Source organism: Amblyomma mixtum, chromosome 3, assembly GCF_055824585.1.
Source record: "Amblyomma mixtum isolate Tamu chromosome 3, ASM5582458v1, whole genome shotgun sequence".
Lineage (NCBI taxonomy): Eukaryota > Metazoa > Arthropoda > Arachnida > Ixodida > Ixodidae > Amblyomma > Amblyomma mixtum.
In genome coordinates this window covers 162606787-162633917 of record NC_143014.1, presented here as the reverse complement: position 1 = coordinate 162633917, position 27131 = coordinate 162606787, and the positions used below count along the sequence as shown (strand labels likewise).

Sequence of the window (27131 nt, the reverse complement as noted above, 5' to 3'; positions counted from 1 at the left end):
GCACAATCATCGCGTTTAAGTGACGCCGCCGCGCAACAGTCACCCGTACCGACGACGCCCGCAGGCTCTGCTGCGTGGGCCGCATACCGAAGGGCGAGGACGCGCGCTTCATGGAAGGCCCCGCCGAGAAGCTGCCAGGCGGAGCTGCCATCGCGGGGTCGTCTGCTCCGCGGGCGTCTGCTACCGCTTCGCGACACTCGTCTTGGACGTCTTCGGAATGTATATTCGAAAGTCGTGAGTTCTGTGCTTCGTCGATCAGGCATTCTAGGTTCGTGTGTGTGTGTGTTGTGTGGTTATTCAAGAGGCACGGTGCTTATGCGCATGGCGTTCGACTGCGCCGCCGACGAGAGGACTGCTTTTTCCATGTGCGCGGCACCGCAACGTTTCGATTAGGTGAGAGGAACACCGGCCGTTTCACCGGAGATCACCAATCTTTTTTAGACATTCTCTAATTGCCGCCGCGGTGGCTCAGTGGTTATGGTGATCGGCTGCTGACACGAAAGACACAGGTTCGATCCCGGTCGCGGCGGTCGAATTTCGATGGAGGCGAAATTCTAGATGGCCCGTGTACTGTGCAATGTCAGTGCACGTTAAAGAATCCCAGGTGGTCGAAATTTCCGGAGCCCTTCACTACGGCGTCCCTCACAGCCAGAGTCGCTTTGGGACGTTAAACCACCATAAACCAAACCAAGAATTAAAATGTAGTCAGAAAACAGCAGCAGTTCACAGTGGAAGGAAAGAAAAGTATGAACAGAAATAAGGAAAGCACGACCTGAATAACACGCGTTATTGAGTATCAGTGAAAACATTCAGGTAAGGCCATAAAATGAGAATGTAGTTTATGCTTAAAAATACCCAAAGACGCTGAATGTTTGATGTCAGTCGCTTTGGGACAGTACACCCCCAGAAACTAAATCAAACCATTCTCTCTCATTCATTTCCTCTTTATCTGTCCCTACTTCTGTCATTCTCGGCAAGGCATGCCGCCAGCTCGATATGCAAGTTCGCAAACCTTTTCGTTCTTGGAGGCCTTGACTAAATATAACGGGCACATTGCGGCGGTTATTTATGCATCTCTGGACCATGTGCAGCAGTGAATTCAAACTCGTGCTGATGGCGAATCTCGCACACAAGCCCAAACAACAAGTGGTTAAAAGAAGCGCGTTAAATGCGAGTAACTTGAAGATGTCCCATTGGTTTTTCTGTACTTTTGCACACCCGGAAGAGAGCCGCCCGCTGCCCACGCGGAGGCGCAAGCAATAAATTTCCGAAGGAATGTGGACCGCCTTGCAGCCACGCTGTTCTGTATACATGATAAGACAAGATAAACTGAGCGTGTATCCGCTGCTGGTATGTGTTTGCATGGCTGCAGACTGAAAATGCCCGCGAGAGCGTAAGGAAGGAGAATGAGATATACGATGACGCGAGCGCATATTGCACCCTCGGAGCTTTCATTCCTTGGATTAGTAACCTCCCACAGGTACAGTCTTTGTCAAAAATATACAGCCCAAAGGGTTTGCTTCCCAGCCGTGTAGCGGGGCCCTTTAGCGCATTTGACAGTCCTAAGCTTGGGAGTGTTGAGGACGACTTAAGTTCCCCCCGGCTTGGCGAGATTAGGGCCCCTCAGTATGCAAGAGGAGCCACGCTGCAGGGCTCAGCAGCAGATCCCTTGGGCTGTATACTTTTGACAATGACTGTATGTATACCGCAGCACACAACGTGAAATACACCTGAGGTAGCGCTCTCAAAGTATCACGTTGTAGCCGTGCGACTGTCTAGGAAAGGTATACCCTGTGGGTACCTTACTGAAAATGACCATGTTGATAGGTGTGGGTGCCAAGTGCTCCTTTCGCGGCGCCCGATCGGGAGCTGCCAGCGGGCAAAGAGCACGTGACAGGCACGCCGATGTGTGACGCGTTTTGTAGGCGTGGTTATCGCTCTGGTACCGCGTTTCGGTTTCGGCCGAGTGCGGCCCCAAAATTACCTGCGCTGCAGCGGCGGCGAGAATGGCACTTTCGAAAATCAAAAAACTGATGTGGATATTAAGTATGGTGGACCTCTCAATATATAGGAAGCCTAACAGTAATAGTTAAAAAGTTAACTATTCATTATTATTTAACCAGCCTGCTATAGTTAGCATGTCTTAGCTGTATTCTGATGCACTACATCGCTGAAAATGATATTTCGAAAAAAAGCGCTCTTCTGACTCAGAAGAGCCAGTTTTAAACATTGCTGAGAGTCTTAGGTGAAAGATCATGTATGGGGTTTACCGTCCCAAAGCTTTACAGGGACGTCGCAGTGGAGGGTTACATGGTGAGATTCGGCCCCCGTTTCAATGCGCCTTCCCATCGCACAGCGCACGGGCTTGCCTCCGTAGGTACACGACCGCCTTGGCAGGCATTCGATCCCGCGACCTCGAGCTCAGCAGCCGAACGCCGAAGCCACCGCGGCGGGTTTCATGCTTACTGAGGTCGAGTTTTGCTCATCCGAGTTGTCGCTTTTCACCTGGCGCTTCGCATTCACGCCATTCGGATCCTTACGAGGCGGTGCAGCATCCTCGGCCACACGACGGCTGAAGAAATGAGAGCACGATTACGGATCCAACGACAGAGGCGTACGGCCAGGGCAGTCAGTGTGTGTGTGTGTGTGGGGGGGGGGGGGGGGGGGGGAATGTGGATGACGACTCTCCTCCCCACCTCCACTGCTCCTCAAAGGCGCAGACAGGTGGGCAAAACAACATTTGAAAGATGTTTGGCTATGCCATTGACCAATGAAAAACGTGACGTTTGAGCAGTTTAACTATCACCTTCTATTTCTATTCGATTTTAATTCTTCTTGTTCTGTGTCACTGGCCCAAGTAGCGCCACATGCCCGCTTTTGTACGTTATACTGGTCGCGAACTTGCAGGCGAGTCAAGTACCCCCCCCCCCCCCCCCCCCCCGTCCCCGTTTCCTGCTTTCCTTGGTATGAATGAACAGTTTTAGTGATGTGGTCAGTCGGATGTTTCAGCGACAGAGCGTTCTGAGTGTCCGAACTCTCAGAGGAATAAAGGAAGGTGCACGGGCTGCTATCACAAAGACTGCATCTGCATTCGAAGCAGTGTTCGCTAACAGGCGGGAGCTGACGTCAGAGATATTTGGTTCGTAAATCGGCTTGTTGGTTTTTGCTTGGGAGAGTCTGTTCGTATACTACGTCGAACGTCGCGCGGTAACTGGGTGTGACGGCACGCGGTAGCTGACCGCAGAGCGTTTTCGCGTCAAGGCCACTGGTTTTTTTTATCTGTTTATTCGTGCTCCTCCCAGGCTCGAAAGTTGGAACACTACGTCAGGAAGAGGGGTCCGACAAAAATACTGGTCAGGAAGTGATACAAAATGAAAAAAAAAAGATACCACAAAATAAAGGTTATTGTATAATCTCAAACCAAGAAAAATGGAAGCCCATCAAAGAGCACCTATATTTATAGCGGCATCCGCGTAAATATATGCTATATAATTTGCAACGTTATCTTGAAACACTACACCTCTAAGATATGTAGAAATGAGCGTCGTTACTTTCGTTATTACTCTCGTTGAAAATCGCACTGTAAGAAAAGATAAAACAAAAATAAATATGGCTGGTTTTATGGGTTTTCACGCCCCGAAGCGACTCAGGCTATGAGGGACTTTCGACTTCCTGGGGTTCCTTTACGTGCACTGACATCGCAAAGCGTTTCGCCTCCATCGAAATGCGACCACTGCGGCCGGGATCGAACCCGCGTCCTTCAGGTCAGCAGCCGAGCACCATAACCACTGAGCCACCGCGGCGTGTGGCTGTCTGCCTGTATATTACAAGGGTGACAAATGGACTACACCTGACGTTTAGTGCGCATCGTAAGGCGTCAAGCGATATACCGGGTGTTTCAGCGAACACTTTCAAAAATTTTCAAAAATAGGCTTTCTGGAGTAAAAATATGGGTTTTGCGGCGTAATATTACCAGTGTTGGCGGACACCAGAAAACCGGTTAATCGTCTTAAGTATTAAGCTGGCTAACTAATATTTAATAAGTAATTTTTTAACTAATAGAGTTAGGCGTCTAGTTGCAATTAGAGATTAGTAGCCGGTCGTTAGTAATAGCCATATCAGTTTTTAGAATTTCGATAACGCGATTACCCTCGCAGCTATAGTTCGACAAAATTTGGCTTTTTCAACAAGTTACGTGCACTGGAGGGGTTGCTTTGCCTGCATGCTTTCGAAAGCGCATGTATTTTCGCACGATGCAGCCAAGTTTTGTCGAGCCACAGCGTTTCAGGATCGCTACTAACAGTGAGTCGCTGCGAGAAACAGATGGAGAGGTGCGAGGGAGCGGGCATAAGTGGCTTCGCAGTTGCGCCGTCACCCCACTTTGAGCCCTCCACACAAGGAGCAGCATACAATTCGCATACGCGGCAGTCGCGCATTACGGCGCGACGAAGGGTCAGCGCAACGCATGCCGCTTTTCTCGCCGTCAACGAACAGGAAGAAATGTGCGTCGCGTACTGACGATCGCGGAACTGATCCCGATCGAGTGAATTCCCGCGAACGCGATCCACTTCCCCGTCGAAGTATATCAGTCCGCCGTCGTCGCCAGCTTCGCAGGCATCCACATGTCGTCGTCGTCGCCAACGCTGGAACGCGCTTCGGTAAGGCGATGCGCGCTGCCCGCTCACACGCCGCGCGGTATGACGCGTCAGCGCGCTGACTCGGCAGCCGCCGGCGAAGGTAGCGGAGTTTGCGCCGCGCGGACACGAGGACGGCAGCCGCCTCCTTTTTTTCATCGCGATCGCACACACCGGCCGGCGGCGTTCGTAGAGAGAGAGCGGTAGAGAGTTCCCTGTCGAAGCCGTTGGCTGCTGCTGCTGCTGGATGACAGAGGAAGCGGTCGTATCTCAAGAACCCCCCGCCCCCCCCCCCCCTTTCGCGCGCGCTGCGGCGTTTTTTTTCTGCGCACGGCATCCTGTACACGGCGTCCGTTTTCCGCCGTCTGTACGAAGAGGAACAACGCGGGGGCCAGCTCCTGACTCGCTGAGACTCACACCGCGCGCCCGAGGGTGGGAGGACACCACCGCTTTCATTTCGCACCAGTTTGATGGACATGAGCGCCTGAGCCGCTGATAGACTTCGCCAACCGGTGAGTGCGGCGCCCTTTATGAATTCTATAACGCGTCCAGTTCTGAACGGCACGTGCCCGATCGCTTGACAATCAATGCCTTTTGGACGACAGTAATTGCTAGAAGTGCTGGCCCCTCACTATCTCCTTTTCTCCTGCTGGGAATGGAGATTTGTCGCTAAAGCACGACATAATGGGACTGTCTACGCAGATATAGGCAACCGTGACAGTGCGTCAACTCTTAAAATTCAATCATTACATCGTTAATCGTATATACCAACTGCGGAATAAAAAAATTCAGGTGGCACTTTGACTGTCTAAAGTGGGTAGAGGCGGAAGCGTTTTCCGCACCACCTTCGCTGTGTCTGTGGCACCGGTGGCGTCACATATAATTGAGTACTAATTACTAAGTGATGACAAATCACTAATTAATGGTTAATTACTGATTAATGCCTGAATACTAATTAACTGCTAATTAATGATGCTTAAGCTTCGCCTTTAGGAGTGGAACGCGACAGCGCGTTGTAGCGCTGCCAGGGAGTCCACGGAACACCACCCGTTCAGCGCGATGCCTTGCCCTTTGAACGCAACGCTTTTTGAGGAAAGGAAATGGCGCAGTAATTCTCTGTAATCTAGGTGGACACCTGAACCGCACCGTAGAGGAAGGGAGGAAGTGGGAGTGAAAGAAGATAGATAAAGAGGAGCCGTAATGAAGAGAATGAAAATTGTATTCGAGGAAAGGAAATTACGCAGTAACTGTCTCACAAAATTCAGGGGGGCACTTTTTTGACCTAAAGTGTGGTCACTGATGCCCCTAAGAGTGGAACGCGACAGCGTCTTGCAACGCTGCCAAGGAGTCCATAGAACGCCATCGCCCATTCGGTTCTACGCCTCGCTCGTCAGTAAATTGGTTTTTGAGGAAAGGAAATTATCTGTCTCTCATTTTTCGGTGGACACCTAAACCTCGCGGGAAGGGAATGGAGGAGGATGAGAGTGAGTGAAGACACCGTATTCACTAGACGCGCCTTTGTTCATTCCAAACCATCGAGCAGGCATGGCGGAGTGGGTAGCATGCTCGTCTCTCACGCCGAAGACCGGGGTTCGATTCCTGAGCTCGACCAATTTCTTAATCGGTTTTATTTATTTATATGGCCTGACTAGTAAAGCTAATTAGGCTAATTAAGTAATTAAGCAATTAACTAAGCTCAGTCCCACTTACTTGGAGCATCACTATACGATCCCTTCAATTGGTTGCATGGTTACTAGCCAAAGTACAAATGGCCCGGTTTGAAATTCGCGCACTGTGACGTCACGACCGTTTCCACCAATTGAAAAGCGTGACATTTTCTGTCGACAACTGCTGCTTACAACGATGAGACATTAAAGGCTTCCGCCTTAAAAAACGAGACGCGCGGCTCGTAAGCTTCAGTCTGGCGGCCACTGGTCACAAGGGCTGCGCTACTGCGTATCATTGCTGATCATCCGGTGGCTGCGCAACGTGATCCTTCGGACGCGCGCTCTCCCGGTACGCCGAGGAAGCCGCGGCCCCATAACGTCACCGCACGCCTACTGCCGATAAGAGTAAATGACGCGGCTTCATGATCGGGGTGTTGGAAAGCTAGCTGACTGGTTGTCGCCGAGGGAGTGGGCCTTATCAGAAACGCATCCGTTGACAGCATGCGCTTTCTATGCCCACGTGAGTGGCTGCGCTTCGGCGTACTTCATGCTTTCATGTCTTCTTTTCGCATCATTACCATACTTAGGAAGCTCGCGCGGTGCATAGCCTTCTCTCTCAATGGGGCTCACTAGGTGTGCTGGTGACACTAGAAACCCCTCCCCGCCCCTTCCCTTTTCTGGCTTTGGCGTCCGGCTGTTGATCGCAAGGTCGCGGCTTCTATCCCGGCCACGGCGGGCGTATTTCGATGGACGTGAAATACAAAAACGACCCTGCACTGTGCGATGTCAGCGCACGTCACAGAACCCCACACGGTCTAAATTAATCCTGAGCCCTCAACTACGCGTCTTTCCCCATAGCCCATGCATAAGTCGCTTCGGGACGTTAAAGCCGAGAATTTACAATTTAAAAGTTTTACAGTGACAGCTGTCAAGCGCCCGTTCCTGGGTTTCGAGTTGTCGTCCTAGTGGTAGCAATACATGTTGCAGTCGTCGGCGTAAACAGCGGGTGCGTTGCCATGGAAACCACTCGTCGGAGGGTGCTTACTGTGGAAGGAGGGTAACGCGAGAGCGGAGGAATACCCAAACGGAGGAGGGTGGTTACCATTGGAAGGGGGAGGGTTTGGCGAGAACGTAAGAAGACGCAAACGGTGGGGGCGGTTGCCACGGGAACCACCCGTTGCGTAGTTAACATGGAAGGAGGAGGGTAAGGCGAGAGCATGGGAAGGCGTAGCTGGAGGATGGTTCCTATGGGAACCATCTGGAGAGTGCTTACCGTGGAAGGAGGAGAGAGGGTAGGGCGAGATTGGAGGAATGTAGCGTGCCCGCGAGGAGAGGGTGATCGATGGCGCCGCGCTCTTGAGCGGTGTCATTCTGTAACCCATCATATCGTAAAACCTTAGCAGCTGTCGCTGAGTCGTGTGACAGAGTGGCAACCGTCTAGTCATTTTTTTTCTTTTGGAATGTGAAAAGACGCCGCTTTATTCGGCAATGACGATAGCGAGTTGGCACGTAATCTGCGCTCCTTAGACGGTAAATTCAGCAGTTTTTTTTTTATATCGCGAGGAAAAAGTTAAAAATTTTTCATGTAATATGGTAGAAGACGCTGTCTGTCAGAATAATCAATACCGCATTTGCTCGCATAATGAACGAACTTGTCCCAAAGAGTCTGAAAATATTGGCGGTGCGTTCATTACGCGGGGAAAATATTCGAAAAAAATTCGAAGCTTTAAAAGGAGGACGCAGAGTATCCTCCTGGAACAAATATTCCATCAGGTACGACTCACCTTTTAGATGAAACAAAACGGACACTTCACGGTGGTTTCAATTCATGACAGCATAGCCAACAATTTTTTGCTTAAACAAGCACATAAAACTCGCGTAGCGGCCTATAATGCTGCCTAAAGTGAGGAAAACTACAATTCACTCTAGCACATCTCACAGAATTCAGCAGCGCGAAACCTAACCGCAACAAGTTGCTGTGATCCGTAATACGTTAGACCGGGCAGAAAAATCCTTCGTGACCAGGCGTGGATCCCATCAATTCTCGGAATCCTCGCGTAACGTTCTCACTGGCAATTCGTGCCGTTGGGTGGGGTATAGTGTTTCTGCCATTGCATAGTTGTTTCGCCGTTCAAAAAGGGTACCAGCTATCACTCATTATCATCATCAGCAGACCGGTCACCAAAGAACGGGAGCGTTCATACGCGAGGGGAAAAAAAAAAATTACTTTCTCAGAGCCCAAGTTTCCAGTGCACTCTTAGCTAGCTAAAAGCGTTCTTTTTTTTTTCTTCTGCCTTTTTTCTTTTGTGTGTCATAATCCACTTGCTCAAAAGTAAGGCTGCATAGTTTTACGACGGAAGAGCTGCAGGCAGAGTGCTATCACATTCTTGAAGGTTCCGCCAGACAGGTGGCGTCAAGCAGGGCCACTGATCAGGAAAAAAAAAAAAAATTAGCATTCCGGGGTTTCAAAATGGGCAGAGAGGCTGCTGTAGGTTTTCTGGAATCTGTATGCCCACTCCACCGTCCTTCCTTGTGCGGCGGTTCGCGCATCTGCTGCAAAATGACTTACAGGCCATCGGTATTACGATCCTGTGTACAGTGTTTCGGTCATGCAGTAGTATTTATTGTTCTTTTCTGTACTGGGCCGTTTTGTGCTATTCAGACCACGCACTTGGCCCCACTCCAGCATAACGTGATTCTATCGCGCCGTCTTCTGACTCAAAGCTCTCCTTCTCAGCTCACGAAGCTACGCAAAAATCATTCCAGAGCTTACGCTTGCTGCAAAGCATCGCGACAGCACTGCAGCACTTTCGCCCAACCGCTATGCGCAACGCGAGTACAGGCGCGTACAGAAGTACGAGGTCTGTTAGAAAAGTATCCGACTTTATGTTTTTTTTTGCGAACACCTGATGGATATGAAACAAGCGCGCTTACAGCAGCCGACCTTGAACCCTCGTGCGCATGCACGAATTTTTTCCCGCCTGCCGATAGCGTCAGTCGCTGGGAAGCAGCGTTTGAGTGAGGCAGTGCGCAGTGCTCTCGTCGGTTTTTTGTTGTAAGGAAAATGGCGGAGCTTGAGGAGCAGCGCTACTACCTCAAATTTTGCCAGAAGCTTGGCGATAGCCAAGTGGAAACAATTCGAAATGTTCAGACGGCTTTCGGTGATGATGCTATGAGCAGCACACTGATTAAGCAGTGGTGCAACTGGTTTAAAGACGGCCGCACATCTGTGGAGAGAGAGCCACGCTCCGGTCGGCCATCAACATGCCTAATTACTAGGTAATTGCCGAAGTGAACGCTGTGGTGATGCGGGACTGTTGTGTGACTATCCGAGAAATTGAGGAAGAGGTGGATAGCAGCAATTTTTCTGCACATTCCATTATCACCGAAGATTTGGCCATGGAGAGAGTTGCGGCGAAATTCGTGCCGAAGCTGCTGACGGTGGAGAAAAAGCAGCTTCGTGTTGAAGTCTCACAGGAGATGCTGGATTCCACAAACAGTTACCCTGACTTCACCGACGCCGTAATCACTAGTGACGAGTCTTGGTTGTACGGGTACGACCCGGAAACCAAATCCCAGTCGTCACAGAGGACGCATTCCACGTCACCAAGACCAAAGAAGGCCCGCCAAGTGCGCAGCAATGTCAAAGTGATGCTGACTTCTTTTTTGACTCCCTCTGTGTGGCACACCACGAGTACGCACCCCACAGGATCAAAGAATGACTAAAGAGTACTACAGGGATGTCCTCCATCGCCTAGTTGGTGCTGTGCGGCGCAAGAGACCGGAATTGAGGTCAACAAGAAATTGGCGCATCCCTCGTGGCATTGCTCCTGCACATTCCTCGCATTTGATTCAGACTTTTCTGGCGAAAAACCAGACTCCTGTAGTTCAACAGGCTCCTTACTCTCCTGATATGTCCCCCTACGACTTCTGGCTGTTTCCTAAAATCAAGAGGCCATTGAAAGGAGCGCGATTTCAGAAAAGAAAGGACATTATGGCTGCAACGACAGCAGAGCTAAATTCCATTCCGAAAAGGGCCTTTTCGGAATACTTCCAACAATGGCAGCACCGCTGGGAGATGTATATCGAGCCCCAAGGAGACTACTTTGAAGGTTATTAGGTTTCTAACGCTCCAGTTATGCCAGTTTTTTTTCTTCGGCCAAAGGTCGGATACTTTTCTAACAGACCTCGTATAGGCGGAGCCCGCGGTCGCCTTCTAACCCGGCTTACTCACTGCCCAAGAGAAAATCCGAAGCATGGAATGGGAAACGGTGTGTGGAGTTTAACATCCCAGCCCTGCACGTGGGCTATGAGGGCATAATAGTGGAGTACTCCGGATTTATTTCGACTATCTGTACTCCTTTAGCACGCGCTGACATCGCGCAGCACATGGGCGTATCTTGCATTTCGCATTTCGCCTCCGTCGAAATGCGCTCGCCGTGCCCGGGATTCGATTCTGAGACCTTGAGCTTCAGCAGCCGAACGCCAAAGCCACTGGTCCTCGGCGATGGGTACGAAGCGTTAAATGCGCACGCGCGTAGGTGGTGCGCCTGGGCCGGTTGCATGTCGAGGACTCGCAACCTTTGTGGATTCCTGCGAGCACAGGCGGGAACGCGTATAGAATAGGGCAGCGTGCTCGGTACGTCTTTACGGTTCGCAGCCTGCGATGCTGCAGCCATCTGGTGTGAAAGGTTTCGTCGCAGATGGTGGAGCGTCTTTCTCGGAAACCGCGAATTTACCCCGGAGAAAAATGAATACGCTGTCATTAAAACCTTTTGCGGTCGTATTGCAACGCTCTTGTTTTTTCGTGCCAAGCAGCGCATGTGGACTCACGTGACGTTTTCCCCCGGACTTGCGCTAGATAATAAGCATTTTAACTTTGTTCATGCGGGCCGATGAATCACTCCGATTGTTTAAGTTTATTTTTTGTAGCGCTAATAGAGAGAGAGAGAGTGATGGAAATGTTTACTTTTCAGCTCATGTCCGAGCCTCGCTAACGGAGTGTGTTCAGCATTTTTTGACGGAAACGACTGCGCCTAATGTACCTAAATAGTCGCGGACAGTGTGGATGACGTCAGAAAATGAAAAGTCACGAACACTTTGCAATGCCTGGTCTGCTACACACTTATGAGACTGGTAATTAGGAGCTACGTACTCTGTCTTGCACAGTTTGTTGCCATTGAAGTGCAAGCCACAGCCACCACAGCTTATACAATCAAATAGCAATCAGAATACTCAAATCTGATAGCGCGTTAGAACGGCGCCTATTTGGCGGGAACCCTCGCTTACGCGCGCCGGACGATCACAACAGCCGAATGGACAGGTGCAAGCCGGTCACGAGTCGCTTTCATGTGCCAACAGCTGTAAAAATATCGGCCTGTTATCTGCTTGTGTCAGTTGTAGCTGTCAGTTTGGTTCCAACAACTGCCGTGGTGGCTCAGCCATCACGGCATTCGGCTGCTTGATCCCATGGTTGCGAGATCGAATCCCAGGCAGCGTTCTGATGGAGGCGAAACGCAGCAGACGCAAATTCATCCGAAGGGAATTTCGGCGAAACGCTAATTCGTCCGAAGTCCTCCAGTACGGAGTCCCTCGTGTTAACCCTACGTTATGGGACGTGGGACGATAAACCGCGCATGCAATACCACTCGTGTGGCCTGCTTGCACATTGATGGTTTGGTTTGGTTTATTGGGGTTTAACGTCCCGAAGCAACTCAGGCTATGAGGGACGCCGTAGTGAAGGGCTCCGGATATTTCGACCACCTGGGGTTCTTGAACGTGCACTGACATCGCACAGCACACGGGCCTGTAGAATTTCGCCTTCATCGAAATTCAGCCGCCGCGACCGGGATCGAGCCCGCGTCTTTCGGGTCAGCAGCCGAGCGCCGTAACCACTGAGCCACCGCGGCGGGGCTGCACATTGATTGTTGGTTAGTTAATTGGCTTTTATAGATTTATAGGTGCCAAGTGACACTGTGATACGAGACACGTCGCAGTGGCGGGCATCAGATTGATTTCGACCACCTGGGGTTTTTTTTTTAACGAGCGCTGGAATCGCGCAGCACACGGGCGTCCGCCTTCATCAAAATGCGGTCGGGATCGGACCCGTGGACTCGCGCTCAGTATCTGAACGTCATATATCCGCAGAACCACCGACGCGGGTGCACATTAATCGCATCTCTTCGCATAGCATTAAAGCTCAATGTGTGCGGGGTGTTTGTTCTTTGCTTTCCTTTTGCGCGACTTTCGTTTCCTTTCTCGGCCGCGTTTTCGTATTATTATTTTTTTTTTAGGTTGCCGAGTGACGACACTCAGCTTTGAAATTGCGATTTCTGTCAAAATACATGTGTGGTCTGCGACGTCGCCAATCGACGTGCTGAGGATGTTGCAGTTGCATGGCTACTGGCAATGTTGGCCTTTCATCACGCTGCCGGCGCTTGCTCCGCCGTTGTGACACTTCAGATAAGCGTTGAACAAAAAATGTGTCTTATCGGGGCAGAGCTATGTGTCATTTTTAGAGAAACGCTCGTGACCTGTAGGGAAACGTTAGAAAAAATTTTTCAGAGGAACGCTAGTGACAGCTGCCACCGTCATAATTTGTTATTTCGTTGTCGACGCCGACGCATCAGCAGTAGTATTTCCATTTTGCGACCGCCACCTTCAGAAGCGACAGAAAATAAATCTGCGTCACATGCGCCTCTCTACTGGTTGAGAAAATTCTGTATAAGCTTCGTTGTGACGCATGCAGCGTCATTTACTGCCGCTAGTGCGCTTTTAAATACAAAGCGCCGGGCACACGATACGGTGCAGTTGGTGACTAAAGGTGCTGTAACGTCAGATGACGTGCAGCACGTCTTCCTGCTCTTGACAGAAGCCGTAGCAGGGCAGTTGCTCGCCCCTGAGTTTAGAAATAGAGAGTCCGCCGTTACGCTGCTCTGCTGGTAAATATTTTTCCTATTTCCCGAGCCACGCTTGACTACACTGTATACCGTTGGTGAATAACTGCTCTGTACATATCCTCGTGCCACTTGTTGGCATAGAACGGGTTGCGCCGCATATTGCAATCTCGGCCTTCCTGACGGGATCTGTTAGATGATATGCCGGTAGTTTACAAAATACGCACTCATATTCACACTCAGACAAGCTCTCTCTCTCACTCTCTCTCTCTCTCCGCTGCTTCTTAAGACGTGTGGAAGCGGGCCATTGTAACATATAGATTAACTTATTTTCTGTAACGTGAATAGCCGCTGTGGACGTACCGAGTATTCCAGTGAGCAGTTTGAAAAACTTCTAAAAAGTATATAGGGTGTTTGAAATTTGAAGAAAACATTTTCACGAACACACCCGCGGCGCACGTGAGTTGCTCAAGAATCATAATTATAGGCTTAACATTATTCAGAATTTACCAAAAAACTTTTAAGCTCTAAACACATTCTGGTAGTTAATTGTGATGGTGAGCTCGTAGCCTGTGCGACAGCATAGCCAGAAAGAGCTACAGAACCGATTTTTGCCAGGGACAAGATTTGGAAGAAGTTGTCTTCAGTGTTCCTTTAAGAGAGTTATAATCAGCTACAATTAGCCGGATTTTTAAGTGCTGAAGGTGTGCGAAAGTTTTCGGTCATAAAGTTCTGGGATGTCATATAAACTACGAAGGGCGTCATTTTCATTGCAGTAGTGTTACCGCGAAATTCTTTTTCATGCTCCGAAGAAAGCGCAGAAAATCCGGAACGTTCGCTGCAAGTGTGTGCTTTGAACATCGTACTCCTGGCAGCGCTCCCTTATTGGCCGTTGACGTGGCGCTTAAGTTAGCACAGCTGAAGTTTCTATCGGCTCGGGCAAGCGCTCGAAATCTTGTTGTCCTCCAAGATTTCGCGCGCTTCTTTCGGAGTGAAAAAAAAAAAAAAGTTAAAGTGAAAGTTAAAGTTTCATGTAGCTCCGTCGGTTATTAGCCTGTTAAGTCAGTTTATTAGGTTTATATAATTATTTCGAGAAGTACGAAGTAACGCATACTACCGCAAACTATGCTCCTTAAGTTTCATTTAGCGGCAACAATTATAGTGGCTTTTTAACCCTTGACTCACGTTGCTGCGACACCCTGTACATATGGTGCGGCCACTGGCTCACATACAGGCAACTTGAGAAACAGGTACTAGTATACAAGAAACAGTGAGGGAGTCCGCCCAGGTCCCAGCTCTGGAGGCCTCAAAGACAGCGAGAGGTGTAAATAGCTGCATGGGAGCGGCATGACATCAACCTGTGACAGACACCGACTGACGCAAGTACGGCAAGCGTCTGCGCAGTTAGATGCTCGAGCATGGAGCTGACATGCCCGAGCATCTTCCTCTCACAAACTTCGATGTCTTCCTTCCGCGTGTTGTGTGTAAGCATCTCCACTCCTTTCAGCGAAAAGTGTTAATCAAATTCCCCGCCTACTTGCTTTGCTTCACTCCATTATCCACAAACCACGCATAAGTGGTGGTGGCTGTGGCGTTACGGTGTAGACGGGATGAGCCTTGCATTAATTATGTTGGCAGCAATGAATATGAGGCGAATCCCGCCTGTGCTGTTAGTACAATGTGTACATCGCAGGGTAATTGCCATGAAGAGCCTCATTTTTTATTGGTAAAGATGGCGGCAGCGAGCCATGTCGCGACTCCGAGGAGCTGAACAATGAAACGTTTGCTTGCGCGGCACCGTCGGGTGTCTTTAGTGTGCGCATGTTCTACTGGCCGCGACGCTGAACTGGCGAGGAATGCGCCGCGGTTGCCTGGTTGGTCTATCTACTGCCTCGATGCATCTCTGCTCTGTATTACCAGTAACCTACTGGGGCACTTGTAGAGCAAGTACACGGAACAGGACTCAGACCGTTATGAGACTGTTCTCGAGAGAGGGAGAGTAAGTTGTGCATGCCTCACAAATCCAGGCGAATCATAAGACGTGCCGGGAGAGCGCCTCGCAATGGCACCGAATTCCGCCGCCATGAACTTTGTCGTATGTAGCGCACAGTTTACGCCCACAGACAGAGGGGGAACAGAGCAACATTGGAGAAAATAGGTAGGTGTGCATCTTGCGTAATTTGAGCAAATGCCTGATAACGTGAGCTCCCGGGGCCCGCATCCGGCCTCTGCGCTCGGGTATACCGTTGCCTGCGCCGGTGCATACGACTTCCGTGAAGACCGTTCGTAGAAAGCAGCGGTTCGTAGAAACGAGAAACGACGTCCAGCGCTCACGCTGTGTGTGTCTCAACTGTTGCATCGCGTTTTAAACCATTAATTGAGTGACGAGGCAGTGTCTTTTTATTTTTTGAACCGTATTCGTCGTAACGTGCAAGAAGTCGTCATATCTTAAGCAGTCTTCGTCTCCACATCTATGCGTGTGCAAACGGGGTGCTCAAATAATTCGCAGAAAGCAAAAAAAAAAAAAAATTGCCTGCTGTCCGGCCGTTGTGCGAGATTCTGACACTACCGCTGATCGTAGCGACTCAGGATTGCCTTATATGTCCTTGGGCTGCACATAGCCTGCCCCTTAAAAGTGAGCTCCTGAAGCTCGAAAAGTGCGGAGGGGTATGGTGATGCCTTCCTCCTACTCCGAAGATTTGGAACGTCGAGTGTGTCGTAAATGCCGCGCTGCGAAGCTCAAAAGCAGACCATGGGGTCTGAGGCTTTTTTAACCCGCTGCTGACGAAATAGCTTAATGGAGATATTCGATAAAGCAGAAGGGCCAGTCACGAATCGCGATCGAACTAACTCAGCGGAGAAGAAAAAGTAAGACAGTACACCGGAGCTTGACCCAGTGCAGGCAACAGAAGTGGTAGCTACGGGATGTTCTGGCGGCGAAATATCTGTTCCGCATTCCGCTACACTGTGCAGGAAAAAAAAAAATTCGGACCGCTTGAACTTGATCCTACGTGTTCCTGTTACTTTTTTTTTCCTTCGCCTTTTTCTCGGCACTTGCGGCTTCCCGTTCCTCTTCTTCGTGTCCCTTCGCATGCTCCGCACTTGTTATTAGCGAGAGAAGAGAAAAAGAAGCGGGAGGAAGAACGAGAGGAGATGCATCGAAAAAGAATTAGCCTACTGACACAGTGGTTTCGCAACCGCGTACACCGCGCCTGAAAAGGGGAAGAATCTTCTCCCAGCATATTTTTAACGCTGGGTGAGTTTCATTCAATGCCGACCGAGTGGCCTGCGCAAAAAAAAAAAAAAAAAAATGCCGGTCACGATTTTCAAAGCACGCGGCGCGAAACGACCGAAAAACATGCGGGCTTTTGAACAATAAAGAATGCGTCTTTGGCCAGTGCGTAAACAGAAAAAGAAAAGAAAACAAAAAGAAGGCAGGCCGCGTGTGCGAGCAGCTTTGGCTCGCATCGTAGACCTTTAGCGCGATAAAGCAAGCCGACAAAAAAGAACCGCGGCCGTTCAGGTTCACTTGCCGCCCGACACAAAAGAACGTGCAAAAAGCAAATTGCTTCCCACTTATCCGACCCTATCGTGGAACACAAAAGACGATGCGCAAGTCGGCACGAGTGCGAAATTCCAAAGCACGCAGGTGAGTAAGCAAAGTGAAGCGTATAGCGGTGCTAAGCGCACCGCTGTATAGCACGTCCGATATGCTCGGGATCCAGGAAGCACTTCATAACCTCAGCAAGCGCACCTTCCGTTCTTTCTGGCGAGGCGATTTACCTCGGCGAACGGCGAGGAGAAAAAAGAAATATACAGAGAGGTGTGCAGCGGCCACAGTTCGCCTTCTTTTCGCGCTCTGTTGACTCGCCGCTCGGCGCACACCGTTAGTTGGCGAGCGCATCCCACCGGGGCGCTAGCGTCCGCCCAGGGGAAACCCGCCCAGGAGGTCTGCAGTCGAGGGTGTCGCCACCGCCCGCCGCGCCGCTCGCGTCGTCTGCTGCTGCCGCTGCTCGGTGTCGTCTGCAGAAGCGACTCGTCTCGTTTAGCCGGTCTTCAGTTTACGATCCATTGTTCGCGCTGTCGCAGCACGTCGCTCACGGTCGGATGTCGATTAATCCAGCGCTCAAGAAATTCCGAATATGGTTCGTGGGTAAGTGCGATAGCAATTTTCACTCTGTCTGCACGCTGTTCGTGTTGGCGCGTTGTGCTGCGTGCTTTGTCGACACGGTGCCGGCACGTGCATGTGGTCACCGGCCACCTTACCGCGTTCGGAAGTCACCGCTGATTCTTTCCGGCGGTGAATTCTGACGCACTTTGAAATTAATCGGTTTTACCGCTGAGCGTGGGGAGCGCAGTTTTTAAATTCTAGTTTATCCTAATACGTAGTGAGTTGCCCGTAACAGCGGGGCCGTGGCATCGCCAGAGTCAGTAACGAAACGCAAAAGGAATAAAAATCAAATAAAATTGTTGCATAATTCCTGCCCAGCAATTTGCTCTCGCTCCAGAGACGAAATACTTGCATGCATCTTTATTCCTTTCATGTACGTGCGTGTGTGTATGCATGTGAGCTAACGCGGGTGTATACGGAGTGGGCGTTCCGCAGCGCGACGCTCATTGCACGCAGACTTGAGAGCACCTCGCCAAAGGAGTGAAAGCGTGATCGCTCAAGCCGCAACTGACTCGTGACAGCGCGGCTGCCTGTTTACCGAGCACGTCTGTCGGTCGCCGCTTCAAGACCACGGGCCCAGCCGGCTGATCCTATAGACGCCGGTGCCTCACCGGCTGCAGCAGTTTGGATGCCCGCGCGTTTTTTGCGAGCGAAGACAGGATTTCGTTGAGTCGCGCGCAGTGTGGCTTGTTGCCGAGAGGAGAAGCATTTGTCCTGCAGTAAATAGGACTGTTCATAATGATTAAAATTACACAACCTGATGATGATGATGATAGTGAATCTTTATGGCGCAAGAGCATCTGCGGCCAAAGAGCGCCATGGCACAAGGTATATGTACAGTCTTTGTCAAAAGTAACCAGGCTGCACGTTTTTCTTCTCAGTCGTATATTAAAGCTATTATGACAGCCCTCAAGCTCGAAATCTCTGTATGGTTAGAAGAACCCCTGTTCTCACCTTCAAAGAACTTTTTGATTTTGATCTTTAGGGAAGCCGCGAGGGCTCTGTTATACAAATGAGAAGCAAACCATGCAGCCTGGTTTCTTCGACAAAGACTGTACCTTACGTAACACTTACGTTACGTGTTACCTTACGTAACACGCAAAAAACGAGACAATCACAAGCGCGTCCACCTTGTCCACCTTTCTTGTGATTGTCTCGTTTTTTGCGCTAACTTTTGTACGTAGATATATGTACCTTATGTTATGGAAACGTAGCATGCGGGTAACGCCGGAATACGCGTTAAATACTATAGTCCCTCCACGTGAACGATTAGCGCAACAAGGCTTGCAAAGAAGCTTGTTATCGGATTGGGTACCGATCGTATACGTGTATATAGGCGGATTTATGTTGTAGCATGACTTGACACTTTGAAGCATTCCATGTAGAAAAAGGAAAACAAAGCAGGTTTATGTCACTACGCGACTGGTGCCGCAAAAATCAAGTCAGATCATGCCAGGCGCATCTATTTGCAGTACTTACTCTTGTGCGCTCGATACGCCTACGGCGTACATGGATATTCGTCTCCGCGTTCGACCACATTTTTATCCGCGCTCGCATTGAAATGACCAAAAGCAAAGGCTTGGAATACATTAAAGAAAGCGGCCTTAGCGACATAGTTTCGGGCTGTATAGACATTATGCAGCCGCCATGGCTTTTCTGCTTGCCAGCTGCCTAATGGGCGCATAGCAACGGAGCGTAAATAAACGTGCGCCATACAACTGACTGCCGTTTCTGCAGGGATAAGCTTTGCGGCTTTTGTTTCAGACCATGGGCGCGAACCAGACGCATTAGCGCTTCAACTCCACCGACCGCCACCACGTAGCCTTTTCTTCGCTTGACACCATTCTATGACAACCATCTAGTCGGCGGACTCTTGAATTATTCACGCAAGCTTTGCTAGTGCGTTGCCGAAAGATGCACATAACACCAACAACTTTGCCGATTATAAGAATGCGCTACAAAGAGCTGTATCTTAACGGTACTCACCTATGGGCCAGAAACGTGGAGGTTAACAAAGAGAGTTCAGCCTAAGTTAAGGACAACGCAGCGAGCTATGGAAAGAAAAATGATAGGTGTAACGTTAAGAGATCGGAAGAGGGCGGAGTGGGTGAGGGAACAAACGCGGGTTAATGACATCTTAGTTGAAATCAAGAGGAAGAAATGGGCTTGGGCAGGGCATGTAATGCGAAGGCAAGATAACCGCTGGTCCTTAAGGGTAACGGAGTGGGTTCCAAGAGAAAGCAAACGTAGCAGGGGACGGCAGAAAGTTAGGTGGGCGGATGAGATTAAGAAGTTTGCGGGGATACGGTGGCCGCAGCTGGCAAAGATGGGGTTAACTGGAGAGGCATGGGAGAGGCCTTTGCCCTGCAATGGGCGTAGTCAGGCTGATGATGATGACAAATAGCAATAGCTAACAAGCGATCGCGATCTGTTCACTGAACGCGGTAGAAGTGCTTTTATTTTGCGTCCATTTCCTTTCATCGCCCTATCGTCCATGCAGCAGCAGCATTCATATTCCCAGTGCGCGAAGAGCTGTCTCCGGAATCGCCACTTGAGCTGTGGCGCTTCGTTCACTTGAACGCTTGAAACGGTGCGGTCGAAACCCGCGCGCATGTAAACTGCAGCTTTCGCGAATACCTTACCCGCTGCGAGGGTGCGCAAATGGCCTCGCGGACAGATCCGCGGACGCCGGAGGCGAGTAGCAGGAACCAGGTAAAGATCCCTGTGCGCCCTCTCAGCACGGTCTCGTTATGTGCGGTTCGGCGGGGGACAGCCGAACGAGAAAAGAAACCCCGTTTTCGTCGTCGAAAAAAGCCCCACTGGGAAGACCAGGCCGGGGAAGATGATCTGATTTGTCTCTGCAGCCGCGTGGTCGCACAGTACGTACGTGGTGCGCCGACCTGTCGTACCGCGTTCCAACACCGGTTTGCTCTTTTTCCGAGCCCTGTCGCGGCCTTGGATATCGCGGCGCGTCGCAGTTGCAAGTTCCGCAGTCGGGCGTACGTGCAGGGCTCGAGCGTACGTGCAGAGTACGTGTCGAGAAGGCCTACGCCAGGGGTCAGATGACGCGAAGAAATGGGGTATGTAGAGTGACGGGGGAGGGTTCAGCCGCCTTTTTTTTTTTGTTATTGTTCTCTGTATTACTCCCACTCTCGTGTGCTTGTTCGTAGCCTCAGCACCAAAAGTGCTCAATAAGCGGCGATTTTCAGTGTTGGGCATTGTTGGTGCACAGCGTATATAGATCTGCAGCGAAGTTCATTTTGTTGCTTTTTTAAACTGGAAATGCATGTGACGTGCACGTCGAGGTCGGTCCGAGAGAACTTGCGATGGATTCTCCTTGCGTGCCGGGCCCCCACACTGTGATCGGTACCGTACCCAATGCAGCGAGGCGCCCACATGATGAGGGTTTCGATATGGGTGAGCGATATGTGAACCGCAGCCAGCATAGTACACTAGATACACAGCGCTTCCTGCTTTGCAAGTACCTTGTCCCTACTACTGATGTGCCGCCGATCTCTTTAGGACTGTTAGTTTTAAGCGACACCGCGAAACGCACGAGTGCATGCAGACTTGCGGCCACGCAACGCAAGTCAAGATTACCGCAAGCGATAGCAACTCTCATGCAAACTATACTGTTTGTCACCTTCGCTGCTTCGTCTTCCTTACAGAGTGCCAACAGCTTTGGAAAATCACACGTACTAATACCCGTTACGGTGGCTCAGTGGCTGTGTAGTCGGGCTCTAGAGCACGGGGTCTCCGGTTCAACGTCGGCCGCATTTCTATGGAGGCGGAATGTGTGCACGCTAGAGAACCGCAGGGGATCGAAAGTAATCCGGAGCATTCCACTATGGCGCGCCGCGTACAGCCGCTCCTTCGATTGTGAGGAAAGTGAAACATCCATTAATTATTTTTGTACTGAATTTACTAATCGAGCGTTGATGTGCTCAAGCGCATTGGACATCTACACAATACGCCCTGACTGGCAGCAGTACCAGCGTTCGTGGTCACCGTAGCTTTCACCTGCGGCTGTAGGCGAAACACAGCGTCCAAGAACGGCAAACGTTTACGAACGAGTGCTTTTCCTCGTTTAGGGCACTGCCGTTGGTTCACTCAAAGGTGGACGCTCCCACTTACCCGCCAGAAATACCAGCTTTCCTTCTTATGCGTGTAATTGACGAGTTATATTTTGGATGCTTTAGTCAGCTGGACGTACTGTCAATGAGCGGCGTCCAGAATTCCTGTACGGCGCCTGGAGAATGCATGGATAACCGAGTTCGTAACGTGAAAATCTTAGCTATAGTCCCATTAGGGTGCCAACTTCAATTCTGGTTTGAAGTGAAAAGTAACACGGACTCCAAGAACGATTCCATTACCTAAGCTCCGCGCAACTTAAGATTTCCAACCGTTTCGCTGACGTACGCCCCAATGGCAGTCTGTGAATCTAAGAATGGAAGCGTTTGTCTCACAGGGTCGTGCGTAGCAATTAGGGCGAAAGAAGGCAAGCAAAACGAAATGCCAAGGGTATTCATGTATACTTCGTGGTTCTTACACAAAGCGTGAGAGCTAAATGCCCTTGTTATGCCCTCACTTCCGCATTTCCTTAATCCTTCGCTTACGCGCACTGATGCTTCCTTCAGCTTATGTTATAAATAACAAAATATATTTGCGAGGAGCTGCCCCAAAATTTTTAGCGCGAATTTATAATTTTCGTAAAGTGAGTCCAGTTACACTTGCCGATTTCTTAAATATATACTAATCTTTTTTTTTTTCTAAAAGCTGTAAAACTTGGGGCACAGAAAGCTTTTTGCTCACTTTGAAGGGTTTTATTTTAAAGAAGAAATAAACTGCAACTGTAAATCATGCGCGGAATATAACCAACCCTTATATATAACCTTCGTGGATTACGAGAAGGCATTTGACTCAGTCGAAACCTTAGAAGTAGGCTCTACGGAATCAGGATGTAGACCAGCCTTATGTAAAAATACTGGACGGTATCTATAACGACTGCACAGTCACCATAGTCCTTCATAAAGTCAGCAATAAAATTCCAATAAGGAAGAGTGTAAGGCAGAGAGGCACCATCTCGCCAATTCTGTTCGCATCCTGTTTACAGGAGCTATTCAGAGGCCTGGATTGGGAACAGTTGGGGATAAGAGTTTATATAGAACACATTAGGTCAAAGGTCTAGGAGAATCTCACAAGGTGGAGTAGATTTGTAATAAGGGAGTAATTACTCATTGGCATCCACCCGAGCGCAGCCATACGGCTACAAAGGAAAGCTGTACAGCTTTCTCAGAAACCTCGTAGTTAATGAAAAATTCGTCCTGGTCAGGGGTTCGAACCCGGGACCACCTCTTCACCGGAGCAGTCGCTCTACCAGTTGAGCTAACCGGGACGGCAAGCTTATGGTAGGGCGAGAGCGAATTGATCAATAAGTCGAAGTGGAAACTGTGTTGGTCAAATGTCTAGGGGAATCCTCCAAGGAGGAGTAATTTTGTAATGAGGGAGTAATTACTCATTTACATCCACCCAAGCGCAGCCAAGCGACATCCATCGGGTGGATGTCATCGGGTGGATGTCATTATAGAACACATTGGTAATCTGCGATTCGCTGATGACATTGCCTTGATAAGTTACTCAGGGATGAATTGCAAAACATGATCAATGACTCGGACAGGCAGAGCAGAACGGTTGGCCTAAAAATTAATATGCAGAAAGCCAAGGTAATGTTTAACAGTCTCGGAAAGGAACAGAAGTTTACAATTGGTAGCGAGGCGCTGGAAGTGGTAAGGAAATACGAGTACTTGTACAGGTAGTGACCACAGATCTGGATCACGAGAGAAATTAGAAGAATAAGAACAGGGTATAGTGTAATTGGCAGGTTGTCTGAGACCACGAATGGCAGTTTACCAATATCCCTCAAGAGAAAAGTATACAATAGCTGTACCTTACCGGTACTCACCTACAAAGCAGAAACATGGAGGCTAACGAAAAGGGTCCAACTTAATTGAAGACGCAGCGAACTATGGAAAGGTAAATGATAGGTGTAGCGTTAAGAGACAGGAAGACGGCGGAGTGGGTGAGGGAACAAACGCGGGTTAATGGCATCCTAGTCGAAATCAAGAGGAAGAAATGTGCTTGGGTAGGGCATGTAATGCGAAGGCAGGATAACCGCTGGTCGTTAATGGTAATAGACTGGACACTAAGAGAAGGTAGGCGTAGCAGGAGTTGTCAGCCATAGAAAATCAATGGGATGTGCACAACATTCGAAATTCCCGCGGTGACTGAGTGTACGGCACCATGCGGCACGTGGTGGCAGGAGTGAAAACTATGCTCCGTCACAGAAGTTGTTTGGAGCGCTATGAAAGGAAGAGACCTCCTAAGCCAATCAGGAGGATGCGTTGAACGTGTTCTTCCTTGCCTCGTCGTCTGCGTGTCGTCTGATCTCGTCATACACAGATATGGTTAGAGAAGAGTATAAATCAACGCTGTCTACGCGTCATAAGAATATGTACGCTTACGTACCGCCCCCGTCAAAAGTGTACTGCCCAAGGGGTTCGCTTCTAATCTGTTTAGCAGGGCTCCCTAGCACACCCAGCAGTCCATAGCTTGGGAGGATTGAGGACGCGAAGCTGTATTGCGGCCGCTGAGGATGCATAACGAGGCACGCTGCAGGCCCCATAAGTAAACCCCTTGAGTTGTATGCTTTTGACGGGGGGTGTATACTAAATGCAAGAATTTTGCGAGACGTTAGTCCATTTGTTACATTCGCGCATTAGTTCTGCGCATACAAACAGAGACGAAACAATAAGCTCAGCCTAGTGGTGTCAGCTGGTTGTTAGAACGGCAACCATTTTTCTCAACAAACCAGCTCTCCTCTTCCGGCCTTGAAGCGGCAGAATGGTCATTCTAAATGCAAAATAAAGCAGATTTATCGCTCATACGTCTTGTTATAGGTGACATGAGACGAAGTGAAAGTTCGGTGCCCCATTTATGGCCAGTGAACGTACTGAAAATGACAGTAAGGGCGCCACCATTTTGGAAACGATATTAATGCGAAAGCATTACTAGGCTATGTCGGTAAGGCCGTGTCCGCAAAATGCGTCTGCAGCAGTTGTGGGCAACTCGGAACAGGTAGCGTCGAACGAATGGTTGTAATCATAGAGAAAAAAAAAGAAACTTGAGGAGGGCGCATCCGGTGACAGCCATGAAGCCTAGTCTTAAGAAGTAAAAATATAGTAAAGTCGGTCCACCCGTGATCACGCCACGCGATAGCGCGCGGTGAAATCTAGCCCCGCTGCGCGCGCGCATGCGCGGACCAGCGCGGCAAACTGACTGTAGATCAACCTCCTTGCTGTAGATGCCCGCGCCGCGGGCAGCACAAACACATGCACTAAAACATACCAGAACCAAAACATAAAGGACTGACTGGGAGAGCGAAAAACGGGGGAGGGAGTGCTTGGCTTGGCTTGAGTACGAGTACTTGGCTTGCGAAGGCTGGCCGCAGGGAGTCGCGCTCCCCCCAGTTTTTTTTTTCCTCCATGGTTGTAATCGAAAGAGGATGATGTGAGGGTGCTGCGCAAAAAAAAAAAACAAAAAGATTGGAAATCGGATGTATAGTTTACAGGCGAAAATGTTCAAAAAGTGGGCGGGGCCAAAGTAAAAGTGATCCAGATTTGAAAATGCCGGAAGTGTGGGGCCACGTGACCGGAAGTGAGGGCGGAGCCAACGCGTGGCGCCAAATTTGAAAGTCCGGAATGAATACTGAGATGAAACGAGGGAAAATGTGCAGTTAACCGAAATCCAATAAATAATTAATTGTTATAGAAAGTTTAAGAGTGAATTAAGGTGCTTTAATTGTGAATAAAGGTGATTTGCTTATGAATTAAGGTGAATTAATGTTATTTAAATGTGAATTAATGGTGCAAGGTGCAAGGAAGTACCGAGATGGAGTATGAAAGCCAGCCAGAAGGGTTTGTCCAGAATTATTGGGCTTGTCTGCCGATTATTTTCTTACTCGTGAAAGATATGTCGGTAAATTTTATATTGTTTGGTAGAAAAGTTTGCGCAGAACGTAGCATTAAATTATTTATGGCTGTAGTTTGTTTTCTTAGGTAAAAACGTGCAAATAATATTAGAGAGAAAATTCCTGTGCGTCTAGTTTGATGAATGTTATAAAAAGGAATACCATTTGTAAATCGCCAAGAATACCCTAGAAGCACACGGCGCAATCATACATTTGCTCGAGATTGTCGCGCACCTCTTTCTTACAGCATATCTTAAGTTGTTCATAACCCGAATCGGATATGAACAGCAATGCACGTAAGCGCGGGAGCCCATATCTTCGCAATCAAGATTTTTTTTTTTGTCTTTTTTTCTGGACAAAAACAATAGCAAGCCGCCGCGGTGGCTAAGTGGCTATGGTGCTCGGCTGCTGACCCAAAAGACGCGGGTTCGATCCCGGCCGCGGCGGCTAGAATTTCTTTGGAGGAGAAATTCTTGAGGCCCGTGTACTGTGCGATGTCAGTGCACGTTAAAGAACCCCAGGTGGTCGAAATTTCCGGAGCCCTTCACTACGGCGTCTCTCATAGCCTTAGTCGCTTTGGGACGTTAAACCCCACAAAAACCAAACCAAAAACAATAGCACATCCGTCACTCCCGGTCACCAGGCAATGGCATGCAAATCGAGGAGGTCGACCAGCCAGCTTTTGCATGACCTCATCTTAAATTATATAATAAAATCAATAGCATAAAAAATGTTCCGACCGTTACCTCTGTCCCCAGTCACAGTCCTCGGTTATCAGTATTTGATGCCAGGCAAAGATAATGTTACGAAGAAGACAACGCTGGCAGTGGCGCGGGACGGAGCGCTCGCGCTAGGCTAGCGGCCATTAAATCATCTCTTGTTCATCGTTCACCACGCCTCATTCTTCGGCTGGCCGCCACGTCACAATATTGTGTGCGTTTGGACTGTTAAAAGAGTATTCGGAGAGTATCGAATATGCTGCGGTACAGCCTGAATCAGTGAAATAGTCATTGTTATCTTCCATTCTGCTTTCTTTTTCTCTTCCTTTTTCTTGTCTCTAGGTTGGAAGAAACGACTGTTCAAGGGAAAACTTCGGAGTCATAGCGAAATTACCCTTCGTGATTTTGGTACGAGCGGACATTAGCCAGTCTGAATTTCAAAAATATTTCCGTTGCCCTGTGCATTTACATTGAAAAATTCTTATGTTTTTAAGAAATCAAGGATGACACCAATGACATGCCACACAGTTCATGCCCCGGTCGGTGCGAACGGTGACGGACACGGTTCATCCCCACGCCACAGATTGCATTCGGAACGCTCTTACCTGTATACATGCTCTGTATAACAAGAAAATGGTATTTTACAATGTCAGCTAGCTGCCAATGCTCACTCTGGTGGACGTTTGCCGTCGCCGAAGCAGAAAAACCCACAGCCTCCGCCTTCTATGTGAAGCAAAGGCCCGCAAAAACCAAGACCACTCCCTAAATCCCAGAATGTTGCTGCATATCGAACAAAGTGCGCATACGTTTTCTGCCGCGTTCAGGTGTACGTAAATGTAATCATATCTTCATCTTACGTACATTTCTTTTTTTTTTTTTGCGACAGGTCTAAGCGCGAAAAATACGCCTAGTGCCACCGCACCACGGGCATACAGCGAGTAAAGTACCCGGCTCTTCGTCCACGGCCACACACGTCACTTTGCTCCCTCGATGATGGGCAATACGCAGATGTTTGCAG

The 27131-nt window shown here is 49.4% G+C and overlaps 1 protein-coding gene across 4 annotated transcripts in view; it reads left to right on the top strand.

The window, feature by feature from the left end:
- Positions 1–240: 240 nt before the first annotated feature.
- Positions 241–27131, top strand: part of LOC149352559 (uncharacterized) — a 48977-nt gene continuing 22086 nt past the window's right edge. The window contains exons 1-2 of one of the 4 annotated variants that reach the window (XM_089581752.1): positions 4741–5146; positions 26456–26521. Coding sequence is in view for 1 of the 4 variants with exons in the window: in XM_089581753.1 (XP_089437879.1) it covers positions 17305–17350 (46 nt within the window). In the remaining 3 variants the exon portion in view is untranslated. Of the gene's footprint in view, positions 394–4740; positions 5147–17129; positions 17351–26455; positions 26522–27131 lie in introns of those variants that run through there. The other 3 variants (XM_089581751.1, XM_089581750.1, XM_089581753.1) reach the window with 3 other exon arrangements.